General features: G+C 31.9%; 1 protein-coding gene across 7 annotated transcripts in view; it reads left to right on the top strand.

Annotated features, from left to right (window-relative positions):
- Nucleotides 1-15,117, top strand: part of LOC124369333 (protein daughterless) — a 142,148-nt gene that overhangs the window by 107,574 nt on the left and 19,457 nt on the right. For 5 of the 7 annotated variants that reach the window (XM_046827298.1, XM_046827294.1, XM_046827295.1 and 2 more), the window contains 2 exons: nucleotides 674-766; nucleotides 12,741-12,821. In XM_046827298.1, coding sequence (XP_046683254.1) covers nucleotides 674-766; nucleotides 12,741-12,821 — 174 coding nt within the window. The remainder of the gene's footprint in view (nucleotides 1-673; nucleotides 767-12,740; nucleotides 12,822-15,117) is intronic. The other 2 variants (XM_046827299.1, XM_046827297.1) reach the window with 1 other exon arrangement.

Here is a 15,117-nt window from a genome sequence, read left to right as displayed (position 1 = left end):
GTAGCCTGTCTTCTCTACACTTAATAATAAATTAATTTTATTTTCATTTGGATTTTAATATTTCAGTCTCAGTTCTGAATTTATTTTGAATTGCTTTAAAAAAATATTAACTTGAATTAGCCATAATAAAAAGTTTTATTCTAAATCAATATAGTTGCTTAGATTCCAATGGTGGAATTGACTCCAATTCTGTTTTACGACATCTCTGGTCGTCGTGAATGTGTTATATTATGTTCGCTCAACTGTAGTTAGTTACAAGTTATATAATGTTAAAACTTGCACAATGTCTCACATTGAGAACACATTTAGGTCATAGTAAATCTGATAGGAAACATGGTGATTGATTTTTATGTCTTCTTTAAGCCAATATAATAGTAAATCTGATAGGAAACATGGTGATTGATTTTTATGTCTTCTTTAAGCCAATATAATAGTAAATCTGATAGGAAACATGGTGATTGATTTTTATGTCTTCTTTAAGCCAATATAATTTAATTAGGATCGATTGGTTTACAATGCCATTGTTTGTGTTTTGTAAATGTGTATAATTACTTGCAAAAGAGAGAAAAGACTGATCTAACCAATGATTCACTCTTACAATAATTAATTAAAATATGAAACCAAACTTATTGTAATAAAAGAATGTATAAATGATTCAATGATGAAATCTCAGTTGTTCGAGTGCTGAGGACGATGATGGGGAAGATCCTTCGACAAAAGCTCACCGTGAGAAGGAGAGGAGGCAAGCCAACAATGTCCGTGAAAGGTAAGTGAAAATGCAACATTCAGGTATGATTTCATTAGGGTGTGTGAATAGTGAAACTTTATATTTAATTGAATACGACTTGCATTGTAGGTATTTAGAGACAATACTCATGCTAATCAACTATACATATTTTGTAGTGTTGATTATCACCTCCAATCAAATCATTTATATTAATATTCGTATTCAGTTATGACTTTTGAATATTCACACGCCCTACAATGTATTTGTTCCTTTGTAGTTTGTGCTCTATACGTTTCTTCAATAAGATTCCTATTTTAATTTGTCATAACTCATGTTCATACTAGAAAATAATCTTTATAATTCTTTGCGTACAGCCAAAAATCTGCAAAATAAGTTTTTAACTCGGGACAAATTTTTTTTTAGAAATACATTTTTCACACTTTTTTTGTAAATATTTTTGTGTGGGAGTAAATTTGTACCAAATTCTTTGACAGTGTGTATGGCAAAAAAGGCATGTTGAAAATTAGCAAATAAGTCAAGCTTCGTAAGGAGTAAGGACAACATAATTGTTTTTTATAGAAAACAATAAAAACACATTTTGATGTAATACTGCGTAATAGGAAATTTGCACCAGATACTTTTTTTTTGCGGTATAATTTTAAATATCAGTTGGTATGGAAATATCAGCAAATTGTCCGGAAATTGTTAAATTTGTCAATGTTTAAATGTTATTAATATTCATCAGCAAAGATTTATTTAAGTTGTTTTTCCTCATTAAATGAAAAAGATTTTGTATTTAATTGACAGCTTTTCTTTCCACATGACTTTAAGTGTAATTTAAAGTTAAATTCTTAATTTTAATCCTCATTGTATCCTCATGTTTTATATGAAAAATTATAACTTTGTAATATTAAGATTATTTTTTTAACGAGCAATGTACGTAACCAGCAGACGATGCAATCTTAGTATGATACATTCCAAATTCTCTTGAAGGAATCCTTAATGAAAATGTAAAGTATTTTGTAGTACATAGTGTTTATGCGAGTTTTGCTTGTCTAATCAGTTGTTACTCATTGGTATGTATATTTTTATGTACATTGTACATGTTTATTTCAGTTTTTAGGTATTGAATTTAGTTAAAGCACATTGCATGTTGTTTGTTGTCACTGCTTATGGACAGTTTCCTTTGGCTTCTATTGTAGATTCACTCTGTAGGCTTAAACAAGAAAGAAAATAATATTGATAGCCATACTGTACTGTTAAAGCTGTATTTTAACTCCAAACTTTCCCAATAAATGACTTTTATAATGTAGTAGTCAAAATTCGGCGTTTCTTTAGTGATAATCTGAAATTATAAAAATCAGCTAAAAGTAGATCGTAATGTTGTATTTTTATTTCCATGTCTCTGACTGTTGTCTTAAGTAAGCAATTATCTCCTACTGAAATAAGCAAGAAAATATCTTTTACAGAAAGTGTATTGTCTTGCTTGTAAATTTGTTAAACTAAGGTTTAAAGCACTGAGGCTGAACAAGGCATAACCTTTTATTTTAAAAGAAAATTTACAACATATGTAATTAGCTGTGAAATTAACTTTGTAGCTTTGTAAATTACACAACTTGTATCCGTAGGAAAGATTCTTATTTATTCCAACTAATTGGAAATAGCCTAGTCTAGATCAATACAAACCCAAAATTAACTGGAATTGTATAACAATGCTTTAATTTTAATGACGTATCAATAAATCATTGCTATGAAATTTATTAAGGTAATGCATGCTACGTTTTACTGTATTACAAATCAAAACGTAATACACTACATTGGAAATTGATGTGCAAATCCTCGTACTTTTAATTTTTCAATTTTAGTCTCACTTGTCACATCACTTTAGTTCAGCTATTTCAAAGTTATGGGCTTTTTAAGTACATCAGGTTGTTATCAGTACATGTTTTCTACTAAGTCAACACTGTAGAACTGTGTAACCCATTGTAGAAGTATTTATTGAGGCCTCTGCAGGACCAGTAGCAGCAATTAAATTGGGAAAAAAATGCAAGACTGGTTAAAACTTTATAAAACAAAATTCATAAAAGATAGAACATTAATTTTTTACCACTATCATTACAGTAAATGTTCATTGATTATACTAAGTACCATATTTGTAATAAAATTATTAATTAAAAAAATATTTATTATTTTTAGGTACTTTCTAACTAACTTTAACATACTTTACCTAAGACATGTCAATATTTTTATACAAATAAAAAAACAACACATTTAAAATAATAAGCTCAAAAATAAAGTGAAGTAAAATATGAGTAATGGTTTTTATGACTTTGCTGAACATTTACTCAAACTTCTTGTTTCCTAGGGAATTCTGATTTTTTTATTAACTGGACACAAACTTACTTTACAATTAATAAAACATAGTGTACAAATGAAAAATAATGCAAATAACCTTTATCTTGATGTTCAAGTTCTTCATCCTCACACAAACCATGAATAGGGAACAGGTTTTTGAGCACTGGAAATAATTACGTCTTCCACACTTCCATCACTATCACTGATATCAGATTTGCACTCGTAATCACTGTCTAGTAATAAACGAACAATGGAATCCCACAGATTGTTACACCCATTATGATAAATCTCACAACTAAACAAAGGATGAGTTTGTCCCACCAGTTCTTAGCAGAAACAAAAATCAGTAACATATTTCAAAAGAGGAATTGAAAGGACACCAAAGAAACCAAATTTTAAAAACTTGTCCTAGAAGTGATTTTAATTGTGAATAAAATAATATAATAGGCATTTGGTACTACTCTGTAGGAACGAAGATACAATACATAGCAGTAACAATAATAATTACAGAACAAATTATTAACAAAATTAAAGCATGTTTTTTACCCTTTTAAAATTACTATTTTATATGTACTTTGTACATTTTGGATTCAGTGAATCCATCCTAAGACAATTAATAGGTTAAGGTATATTTATATAAAAACAAATAAATTAAACTAACCTGTGTTGAAATTACCTTCATGGCTAAATTTCAGATTTCATTTATGTATGACTAATTTAGATTGCTTAACCTTTCGTATACTGTAAAGAAAGCACTTAATATCCCTGTAACACTCAATTACAATAGACAATTCATTATTAACAATATCTTTGAGATATGTTTCATGAATCATGAGATACAAGTTATGAAAAAAGAAAAAAAATGTTACTGTCTTGAAAAAAGGAAAAAAAGGAATGGAAAGTGATGGGGATTAACCCTTTGACCGCTGTAGATTGTGCAGCCAGCCATGCCAGTGCCGCACAGTTTTTCTTAGCCAAACATACATGCGGCGCGGCGACGGCTGCAGGGCCTTAGGTAGTTTAATTTACTTTTAATAACTATATATGTTATATATAACTTTTTTTTACTTTTGATAATTATTTTTTAGTGTATTTAAATTACACCCATAAAGAAAGCATTTAAACTGTATTGGCCTATTTTTATCAGGATACGAATAAGGCAGTTTATTCCACAGTTGTTTTATTTTATGGCAATTTTAGAATAGAATCCTAGAAGTATTTTAGTTCATGGTATTCTGAAAAACATGGAACAACACATAAAGCGACGTCGCTAAACTCACACATGTAGTGGGATTCATGTTTCTTTTTCTCTCGTCTTATGATTGTGCTGTAGATGAAATATCTCTTCGTTGGGTTACTTTTTTTGGTCGGCGGGATAACGCTTGGGAAGTGTCGTTAAATAAATAAATCGATAAATCATCATTTACATCTGCATCGTCTTCTGAAAGATCATCATAAATTCAACTCAGAACTTGGTATTTCCAATATACATACGGTCAATTTCATCCTTATTATCAATATTGTGATCCATTGCAACGTAAAAATAATAACAATGTATAGAACAAATTTTTAAATATATGGAGGTTATTTTTCGTAAATGAGACGAAAACAACAGTTCCAATGACAAAATAATGCCTGCTCTTCCCACTCAAGTTTTTCCACTTCCCTTCCTACAAACCCCCCCCTCCACTCTCTCTCTCCAAACAGTATAAGATCTCGCTTCGACTCCTGGCCAGTTAGAACAGACAGCTGACTGGCAAGGCAAGATGGCTCACGTGACTGCCAAAGCACTGATAGCGCGGTGTGAGAATACTTGACATTAGAGTTGATGGCCAGAGCTCTTCTTGTGAGTGTACTCGTCTACAGCGGTTAAAAGAAAAGAAAATGTTAATATTTAGATTTGTCAGTTAACTTTTTAGTTTTGTTTGTGGTCAAATTAATAAAACTTATGTTGTTTTGAACATATTTATTTTTATAGGCTGTAAATTTATATACACAGCAATTGAAATAACCAAAAGTTAAATTTTGTAATTATGTAATTACTTTACTTTAACTGCACACAGTTACAAAATAATTATTATAGTTGGTATACTGTAATTGACTTGAAGTACGATACATTTTAAGTAACTGTTTAGGAATTAATAATAATTACACATAGTTACGGTTATTATAGTAGGCATAATAGTAATTTTAATAATGAAATACTAATAAAAAAATAATACTTTGCCATGGTTGCATATTAAAGTAAAAATAGTAATAAAATATAACTTTATGCACTATATAAAGTAAAGATTGAAGTCACATTTCAAAAATAGATAACCTCACACAACAGCCAATAACAGTGGAGTATCATTCTACAAACTAAGCTGCACAATATTTGACTGTCAGGAGCATTTCTGCTTAGAGCAACAAGTGATCAGTATATTTGGAATTTGATTATGTTTTCATGGCATTTATATGTTCATTAAATCTAATTTTGAAGAATAATCCAGTCTGTCTAATATATTGGTTTTGACATTTGTTGCATTTAATTTGGATATCCCACTGTAGTTAAATTTTGAATTGTGTTTATTGTGTTAAGTTTATTTTTGATTGTGAAGCTGAGGTTAGTAGGAAAAATAAATTACCTACTTTATGAAACTAACATTTTTCTTCCAAATTCACTTACAATTAATATTATTTGAGAAAGTCAGGTAGGAACCAGGCCTGCTTGTTTTGTTCCATAACGTGGTCCAATGACCTTACACTTTATTCAACTGTTGTGATCACATCATGTTTTTCGGTTCCAAATTATCCAAAAAGCGTAATATATAACTGCCATGTGCTGAAGTAACAAAACGAATGCTTTATAAACAAGTGGCACTAATATCTAATGTAGCCTGATTTAATGTATAATACTAGATGAATGCTGTCAGCCAATTAACAACCAAAACTTGCAAATGTACTAAACTAAAGTTATGGTAGGAATGATGGATATCAATTTGATAGTTCTGTTAAAATTTAATTACAGCTTAAAGCCAAACATTCATTCTTTGTTCCTACATGTCTGTTATATACAGAATAATAAGTAAATATTTGATTTTAAACCAGTATTAACATTAAACAATAAGTATTCGTACTTAAAACATGTTACAGTCATTGGTAGCGATGGATAAGAATTTGAAAATATAAAACAGTTGCAATATTGTTAGTTTCATTAATTTGAAAGGACAGGACGATACAGATATTTTAAAAATCATATGAAGTCTGGTTATAAAATAACTGGACTGATTTTCTAGCCAGAGAACATGGACCTCAAGGCCAAATATTATACCATAGAGTTACATGGCATCTTATCTCTCCATTCATACTAGCTGACAATCTGCTGACCACTCAGTTGAGCCATGGATTTTGTCAGACCTTTTATCAGCTGCTCGTTGGATATAGTTGCAATAGTTGGATGATTTTTAAGTTAACTAATGGAAAAACTAGCAATGGCTTCTTAACCATAATACAATGCTTTGGCCCACACTACATTGGTCTTAAGTTTTTTTGGCTAAACGTAGCATTGCTATGCTGTAACATCCTGCTCCTGAAACCTTGCTCTTGCAACATTTTTCTCTTCAGGAAAGTAAAAATTACACTTAAAGGATCAAGATTTGAGACAGTTAAAGCTGAGAAATAAAAAGTGATAAGACACAGTGAACTTGCTCTCAGAAGGAGACTTCAAACATGGCATTGACCAGTGGAAAACTCATATGGATGGTGTAAGGATTGGAAGCGAGTATATTGAAGGGGGTTGTGTTAAAGTTGTGAAGAAATAAAAATAAAGAGTATTATAGCCTAAATCTAATTATGTTTAAGCCAAACCTTTTGTTATTGAACAGCTGAAAATAATATTAATAACTTGTAAGCAAAACAATAATGAGATGTGCTACTATTTAAATAAAAAATGTTGATTTACTCCTAATTCATAAACTTTATCATATGCTCTTTTTTGTAAGGGAATCAAAGAAAAATTTGACTAATTACCTTTTTTAATTAATTTAATTGGATATCAATTAACTAATATAATAAATTTACTTTGAAATATAGGAAAATGCAATTTGAAATAAAAGAATGAAAATAAAATTCAAGCATATTTAACAGTTTAACGGCAACGATATTGGAAAATTAAATACCTTTATTATTAACAAAGATAATTTACCATGCTTAATTTGTGAAATGTATTTAGAACCAGTTAAAATTGTATCTGGGATAAAAAAAATTAAAATTTTCTTTAATGGGACTAAAGTCATGTTGCTATCATTTGTACAACTGCTGTTAATGTTTCATTAAATTGTGTCTCTGTTTGTACCACAATATTTTGTTACTGTGATGATAAGAGCTTTTATGTTGGTTGTTTGTGCTTTGTTAAGTTGAGTGTGTACTATGTTGGTGTGTGTTTTTGTTTCTATTGCTAACGTTACTTCCAAGTTATATTGCACCACATTATTCATTATTGACAGACCATATCTATTCTTATAGTTTTATGCTACATTAACCAACAAGTACTGAGGAATCTATTTTTGTCAGTCAGTAGTTATGAATATAGAAAATGTGGTGTATTAATTTATTTGACAACAAAAGATTAAGTATTTAACATACCACAAGCTAAATAAAACTCACTTAACATATCCTGCTTGTGTCCTGTAATGTTGAGATCTGACCATCCATCAATACATTGAAGTCCTCATTCCTGACACATTACTTGTGAATAGTCTTTAGACACTGGTTAAACGTGTTCATCCAGTTTTAATTTGTTTGGTGCCTTCTTTGCGGCATGGAAATAAAAATTAAAATAAGCACACAGTTCTTATAATCCTAGTTATTCCAAAAGTATATTTGAAAATCATTTGTAATTTCTGTTCAAAATATATGTGTGTGAAACTTGCTGCAGAAATGCAGATCTGTTACATTTAAAACTTTGCTATTATCGGTGTACACAGTGATACTCATTTACTCAGGCTGATATGTCACTAGAATTAGTTTGAAGATTGCTATGCATTATTAATGAATAATAGGGATCAAGTCACAATGCCAATTATAGTGATCATTACTCTATAAAGTTACTAATTGTCCATTTATCATTCTCCTGTTTCTTCAACATTTATTCAAGGGTTATCAAGGAAATAACTGTGGTTTTTGCATAGCACTGTAATTAGTAGGAGTAGTGCCACCATGTTGACACAAACAACAGTCAACACACACACACAGTCTACAGTGGTTCAATATGTGCAAGCAGAGCATCGTACTTTTCCACATTGTCCATTTATAACATGAATTGCTGTAATACAAAATCTCGCCATGTGTCAAGAGCATGGTGTTGTAAGATTTATTTGGGAAAAAATCACTCAACATCTGAGATTGTTAATTGTGTGCGTCTTATGGCCAATACATTATGAGTGAAGTAGTAACCCATCAATGGGTGCGGTTATTTAAAAATGAAAGAACAAATATTTGCGATGTAGAAATGAGCGGTAGGACTTCTCTGTTCAGTGATAACGTACTGGTCACTTAACAATTTTCCCGAAATTTATCATGAGTCTTTTACACCAGACAGTGACAAAAACTAGGCTACCACAAATCTTGTGCTCGTTGGGTATTAAAACTGGTTATTGATGACAGAAAAATAGTTCTGCTATAGAAATTCTTGATTGGTAATAATTGTAAGGAAACCACAGCCTAGACTGGGCTCCTTGTGACTTTTACCTGTACCTTAACATAAAGCAGTGACTTGTATTTTAGCAGTTAGCCGATGACGTAGATCTTCGAAACGCTGTGACAGGTTGACTATATTCACATGCGGTATATTTGTATGCAGAGGGTATTTCAGAGAGATGATAGGTGCTTGAATCTGTTTCGCAATTATGTAGAAAAATATAGAAAAGTTATAGTATGTAATTACATTTTTGTATCTTCACTGGTTTACTTTTTATTTTAACACAGAGTTTACTTTCTGGATAACCCTTGTACATTGCTAATGTTCGAATTATCAGTGTTCTTTCAGAGCCAAGTTCAAAATATAAAAAAATTTGAAAAATGCAATACTGCAAAGAATTGATTTTATGCAAGTAATTTCAGAATAAATACTTGACAACACTCCATGTTCTTATAATAATAACAGGTACTAATGCACCTTACTATCACCAAAATTGAAGTAATTTATTAGCATGGATAATTGTTTTGAATGGGAATCAAGGATTTGGACTAATCATGTTTGTGGTAGGACTACAATTTTATGTTTTGTAAATGCTGTGTTTTGTGTTTTTAACTGTTGACAACTCACGGTTTTGAACACATAACAATGACGACACTAGTCTCAAAAATGTATGTAGTGGAAATAAAACTACGTAGCATACTTAAAACAGTTATTAGAAGATACTACGAGGGCCATCCGAAAAGTAGTACCCGTTTGTGAAAGACACAGAAGTAAATATTAACAAATATAAACATTTTTATTGAAAAGAGCATACCTTAAACTACTTCTCCACATAATCGCCAAGCAAATTTAAGCATTTGTCATAACGTGTGACGAGTTTTTGTATTCCAGCGTCATATTCCTCCGCCGCCAGCCGATTGAAATACGTAGTCACGCCTTCTTTTAGTTCTTCATCGCTGTCAAATCTTTTTCCCGCCAAAAACTCTTTAAGTTTTGTAAAGAGATGAAAATCTGAAGGGGCCAAGTCCGGGCTATACGGTGGATGGTCGAAAATTTCCCAATTGAATTGCTGCAGAAGTTGTTGTGTTATCCCCGCTGCATGAGGCCTGGCATTGTCATGGAGGAGAATGACGCCATCAGACAATAGACCTCTCCGTCGATTTTGTATTGCCCGCCGTAATTTCTTCAATGTTTCACAATACGCATTAGCGCTAATAGTGTCTCCACGGGCCATAAAATCAATAAGCAGTACACCACGTCGATCCCAGAAAATGGTTGCCATAAGTTTCCTGGTGGACAGAACAGTCTTGAATTTTTTTGGTTTCTTTGGTGAATGAGTATGATGCCACTCCATTGACTGTCGTTTACTCTCAGATGAAGCATAACAAACCCACGTTTCATCACCAGTAACTATGCGATTCAAGAACGTGTCTGCTTCATCAGAATAACGTTCCAAAAATGTGAATGCAGCAGCCATACGCTTTGTTTTGTGCTCATCTGTAAGCATGCGAGGGACCCACCTTGCACAAATTTTTGAATAATGCAGATGGTCTTTGACAATTTCATGAACAATTGTTCGAGAAACATTAGGGAAATGTTCACAGATGTCATCAATTGTGACGCGCCGATCGTTCCTCACGAATTCGTCTACTGACCTCAGCAGTTGATCTGTAATGACAGATGGTCTCCCTGAACGCTCATCGTCGTGTGTGTTCCCCCTCCCCAAGTTGAAATTACGACACCAGCGCCGAACAGATGACTCTTCCATCACATTGTCTCCATACACTTCCTTTAATTGGCGATGAATATCACAAGGTCGAACGTTTCTTGCGTTGAGAAATTTTATTACAGCCCTCACTTCACAACTGGCGGCGTTTTCAATTTTTTTAAACATTATGAACTGCCATAGAAACAACACAGGCAATGCTAGCGTCACGGAACTTGTAAGAGAGAAGGCAGACAAGCCACTGAAGCGATCTGACCTTGACCGGCGGCTACTCGCGTTGTCAGCGCCTCACGCGGCGGAAACGGGTACTACTTTCCGGATGGCCCTCGTATTTTTGTCTATTATAATGATTCTGCATTGATAAACATTTATTTTTTTTAACTTTTCAGAAATACTTCCACTCCATGAATATTTTTATATATAGCCTTTGTTCTTTTACTTTTATAAGAGAGATAATTTATTGCAATATCACCTCCTATCTCTAATAATACTGTTTTAGTGTAACAATTGTTACTTTTTAAATGTAAAATGCTGAACTAATAAGATACACTTCCAGAGTGTATGAATGAATAAGGAGTCTAGTCTGTAACAGTTTCAGATATCAGGCACTGCCCTAAGCGGATGGTAAAATAAGGCTAAACTCAACATTCACATGGAATTGATCCTTCTCACTATAACTATTGGTTATGATTGGTGGTGGTCAAATCCAAAATTATTAAATCTCAACTCTTCATTCAGAATTTAAAAAATAAAGTATAATCTTCCATAATATATGCCTTTTTATATGAAATAATATGTAAAAATTTGTATTGTACGTATTTTAAACTTTATAGAGAAACTTAAATTTTAAAATTTAATATTTGAAAAATGTTAAGAAAGTTTTCACCCCCTAGCCATGGTACAAATTATTAAGAAATTAAAAAACATATATTCTTATATACAACATATTTATAAAATTACGCAAAATATAAAGTAAACAAAATTAGTGATCATATATTATTAAATTTTTAGTAGCTGAAGTCCATATATAAACGAAATAGACAATACTAGGCATTTCACACAATATTCGAGAGGAATGTGATTATATTTTAAAGTGGCATTTAATTTTGTTTGAAACTATTAATAGATCATGGTTGTAATTCTTAGATACAAAAATATATATTTTTACTTATTAGTCAACCATCACATTGTCTTGGATAATTATAAGCTTGTATTATATAATATGAGCGAAGAAATAACTGTCGCTTTTCTGTTGTAATAAGAGAAGTTTTGATACTACTAATGGGACTGAGACTGAAAATAACCATGTCACAGATAACTGTTAATATGGTATTCAACTGGAATATGGAATTCTTTTAATTCTTCTTACTATGGGTATTTGGTGATTTAAATACTTTGTTTTGATACAGAATTAAAACATATAATTAAAATATTGTGACTCGTATCGTATTTAAGCACTTCTTTTGATTTTATTTATTATTTTGTAAAAAAAAATACTTTGACAATACTGGTATTGGAATAAAGTGAAAAGAGCCAAGAAAGAGTGAGCTAGGTAGAGAATCATTGATATCTCATACTGCTAAGTATCATGGTATTCTGGTACTAAACATTGGAATTGACCCAACCCTAATTTATTCTTATGATGATGTTACTCAGGATTATAAACTCAAGATTGGCCTAGTGAGGAGTGGACAGGATTATGTGATGAAGTTAAGAGTGTGCTTGTCTTGTAACTCCTAAATGCTATACTGGTATCATCTGAAATAAATATATTCTTACTTTATCTATTTTGTTTTAATAATCTAAAATTAAAATTTAAGTACTTTGAACATTTTAAGCTGCACAGAATATAATTCCCCGAATGATATTACTTCTCTTGGTAATATAAATTTGAGCATAACATTTATATTTTAAATTATTTTTATCTTTAGTTGTAGGTTTACTAAAGAATCAAAATTAGATTGTTTTAACAAATTCATAAAACACACACACACACACACAGACACACACACACACACACACACACACACACACATATATATATATATATCATAAAAACAATAATAAATAACTTTTAAAAATTTTAAGACACATCTTTTATAAAAGCATTAATGAAACAGAATCGTACTTGAGAGTACTGTATATAAACAAGTGGAAAACAAGACAAAGAGAATATATATAAGTTGGTTATGGCTTGGTGACGCCTCAGAAGTAATGAATTAGAGTCCCTTACGTTGTGTTATTGTGTCGAGCTGTGACGAGGAAGGTGATGATCCGGAGCTGAAAGCCCAACGGGAGAAGGAGCGACGTCAGGCCAACAATGCGCGTGAGAGGTAACATCTCGGGGACATGGATGGATTGGTTGGGACAAAGCATGTCTTCACCTATCTCTCTCTATCTCTCACACTCTCTCTCATACCATGATTGTCCTTTCTACATTTCTTGATGTGTTTGAAGTTCTTCATACCGATATTAGTGCTGTTTAAAAATGTAAACTTTAAATTAACCCTTAAAAATTAGGGATTAGTAATTATTTTATTATAAACAGTTTAACATTAACTTTGATATGAATTGTTTATGTAAATTCTATAACAATGACTTCAGTAAACATTCACTAAATACAAATATTGCAATTAATTTGGCTGTAGTATCTTACAATTGGAAATAATCTTACTGTACAAAATGAAATTTAAGTGCATCTCTTTGTCCTTTCTGCAGGACATTAATTATTTGTTTTTGATGTGTTATTCCTCATTGTCAGCTGATTTTGGATTGGACACCCTTACTTTATATTCTGTTTGTTGAACCTCACTTGTGTTGTGAAGTATCTCTTCTCTTCTTAGCTCTTACAAAGATATGTTGAACAGCTACTTACTTACTCACTTACTTTTACTCTTTCCCAGGAAATCACATTTTGAAGTAATCAACATAGTTGCTAGTTTGATCAAATTTTCTTCTACTGCATTAATACACCAAAAGGGTTATAAACAATATTTAATACTGAACCATACCCAGTGAGTAAGAATTCTTGTTTCTTATCTTGACCTTGGCTCTTTGCTGCACTAAGTTCAACAGTTTATGGTCACTGATGCACTTAGTTTGTTTCAGTCAGCCAAATTTCGATCCATCAGCATTTTAAGAGGTTTTTAGGCATCTTTATATATAATCTTGACCATAACATTTAATCAATTTAATCGATCGCACCAAAATAGCTTTCAATTCGGTTGTGCTGATAATATCACAGTCCTAAATGCTATGTTATTGAAGTAACTGTCAAAATTGTTTCAGCTTGATGTTTCATCTTTTATATTTTGCAGATGCATTTTGCAATGGGAGTGTCTTATGAAATTTATTTTGAGATTGAAAACCAATGAGTCAATTACTTGACTTTGGCTGATAATATTCTCTTGTTTGTGGAATGGGATTAAGGTTCTGGGCTCATATGGAGTGGGTGGAGACAGTGTAGGAGTTCCTTTAATCTGAATAAGTGCATTATTTGGTCTACTTCTTGGCTAGAAGAGAAGAGAACACTAAGGTTATTAAAAGTCCTGTTTTAACCTTAGCATAGAGTAATTATTTCTATTGGAGATTGGTGATGGCCTTTAAGGTTGTGCTGGAATAGAAATGAGGGTGGAAACACTCCATAGTCTCTTGTTATTACAGCTATTTCCTGTATCAAGTAGGCGCATAACCTTGGACTTGAAATACCCCCTGCATAGGGGAGGACTAGAGCACTTAACAGTTTACATGTCCAGTGGATTGCAATATATCAGAGACTGTACTATATTTTTCAATGGAATGCACAGTAGTAGGATTAAACTTCATGATGCAGTATCAACATGGTGACGGCAGTTTTGTCTTTGGTAGTAGTCAGCAAGCTGAACTTTGCATTGTACGAGACTGATGTGGGACACTCCAGTTCCAATAGGCCTGCTAAAGAGGCAACAAGGTGTGTATTGTTGTGATTTGTGTTCCAGGATTGATTGATTTGTACACCACAAAAATAGCCTAGCAATGGGATAAGCAGTAATTGTGTATGGCTCTTTTCTGAAATTACGGTTTTTTTCGTTAATGCCGTTATCTTTCTAGTTGTACTCGATCACTTGCTATAGAATCTGGTCGTCACAGAGTGCGGACTTCTAAATACGTTTGGATCCATCTCTCTACTATTTAGGGAAATCATTAGAAATCTTGGAGGTAATCACATCTCAGAGGTAATCACATGAATTTCTGTAGATGGAACGAGATAACCTGAGGGAGTAATGCAGCGTCATTATGGGAGGGGCCATGTGGATTGGGTTGGGCAAGTTAGAAAGACCGCATTGGATATGTATAGGCCCTTTAAAATGGGAACATATTTACTATGTGTTTTTTTTTACATATTTTGCAGCATTAAGAAATCCAATTTTGCTATGAAGTATAACAATCACAAAATTTAATGTGAATTGAAATATGAATTGTTGCTCTGTAATTCCTTTAGACAAAGAGTTTTATAATTACTAGTTTCATTATACAGTTTAAACCGTGGTAATGCATTGACGGTGTACAAATTTATTAAATTGATTGATATTAACTTGTGATGTAGTTAAAGTGCTATTTTAATGATTCACATATGTGTAATAAGTAAAA

The sequence above is a fragment of the Homalodisca vitripennis genome, chromosome X (genome assembly GCF_021130785.1).
Source record: "Homalodisca vitripennis isolate AUS2020 chromosome X, UT_GWSS_2.1, whole genome shotgun sequence".
In the NCBI taxonomy this organism is placed as follows: Eukaryota; Metazoa; Arthropoda; class Insecta; order Hemiptera; family Cicadellidae; genus Homalodisca; species Homalodisca vitripennis.
The sequence above is the reverse complement of the archived record's forward strand: the minus strand, read 5'-3'. Positions and strand labels throughout refer to the sequence as shown.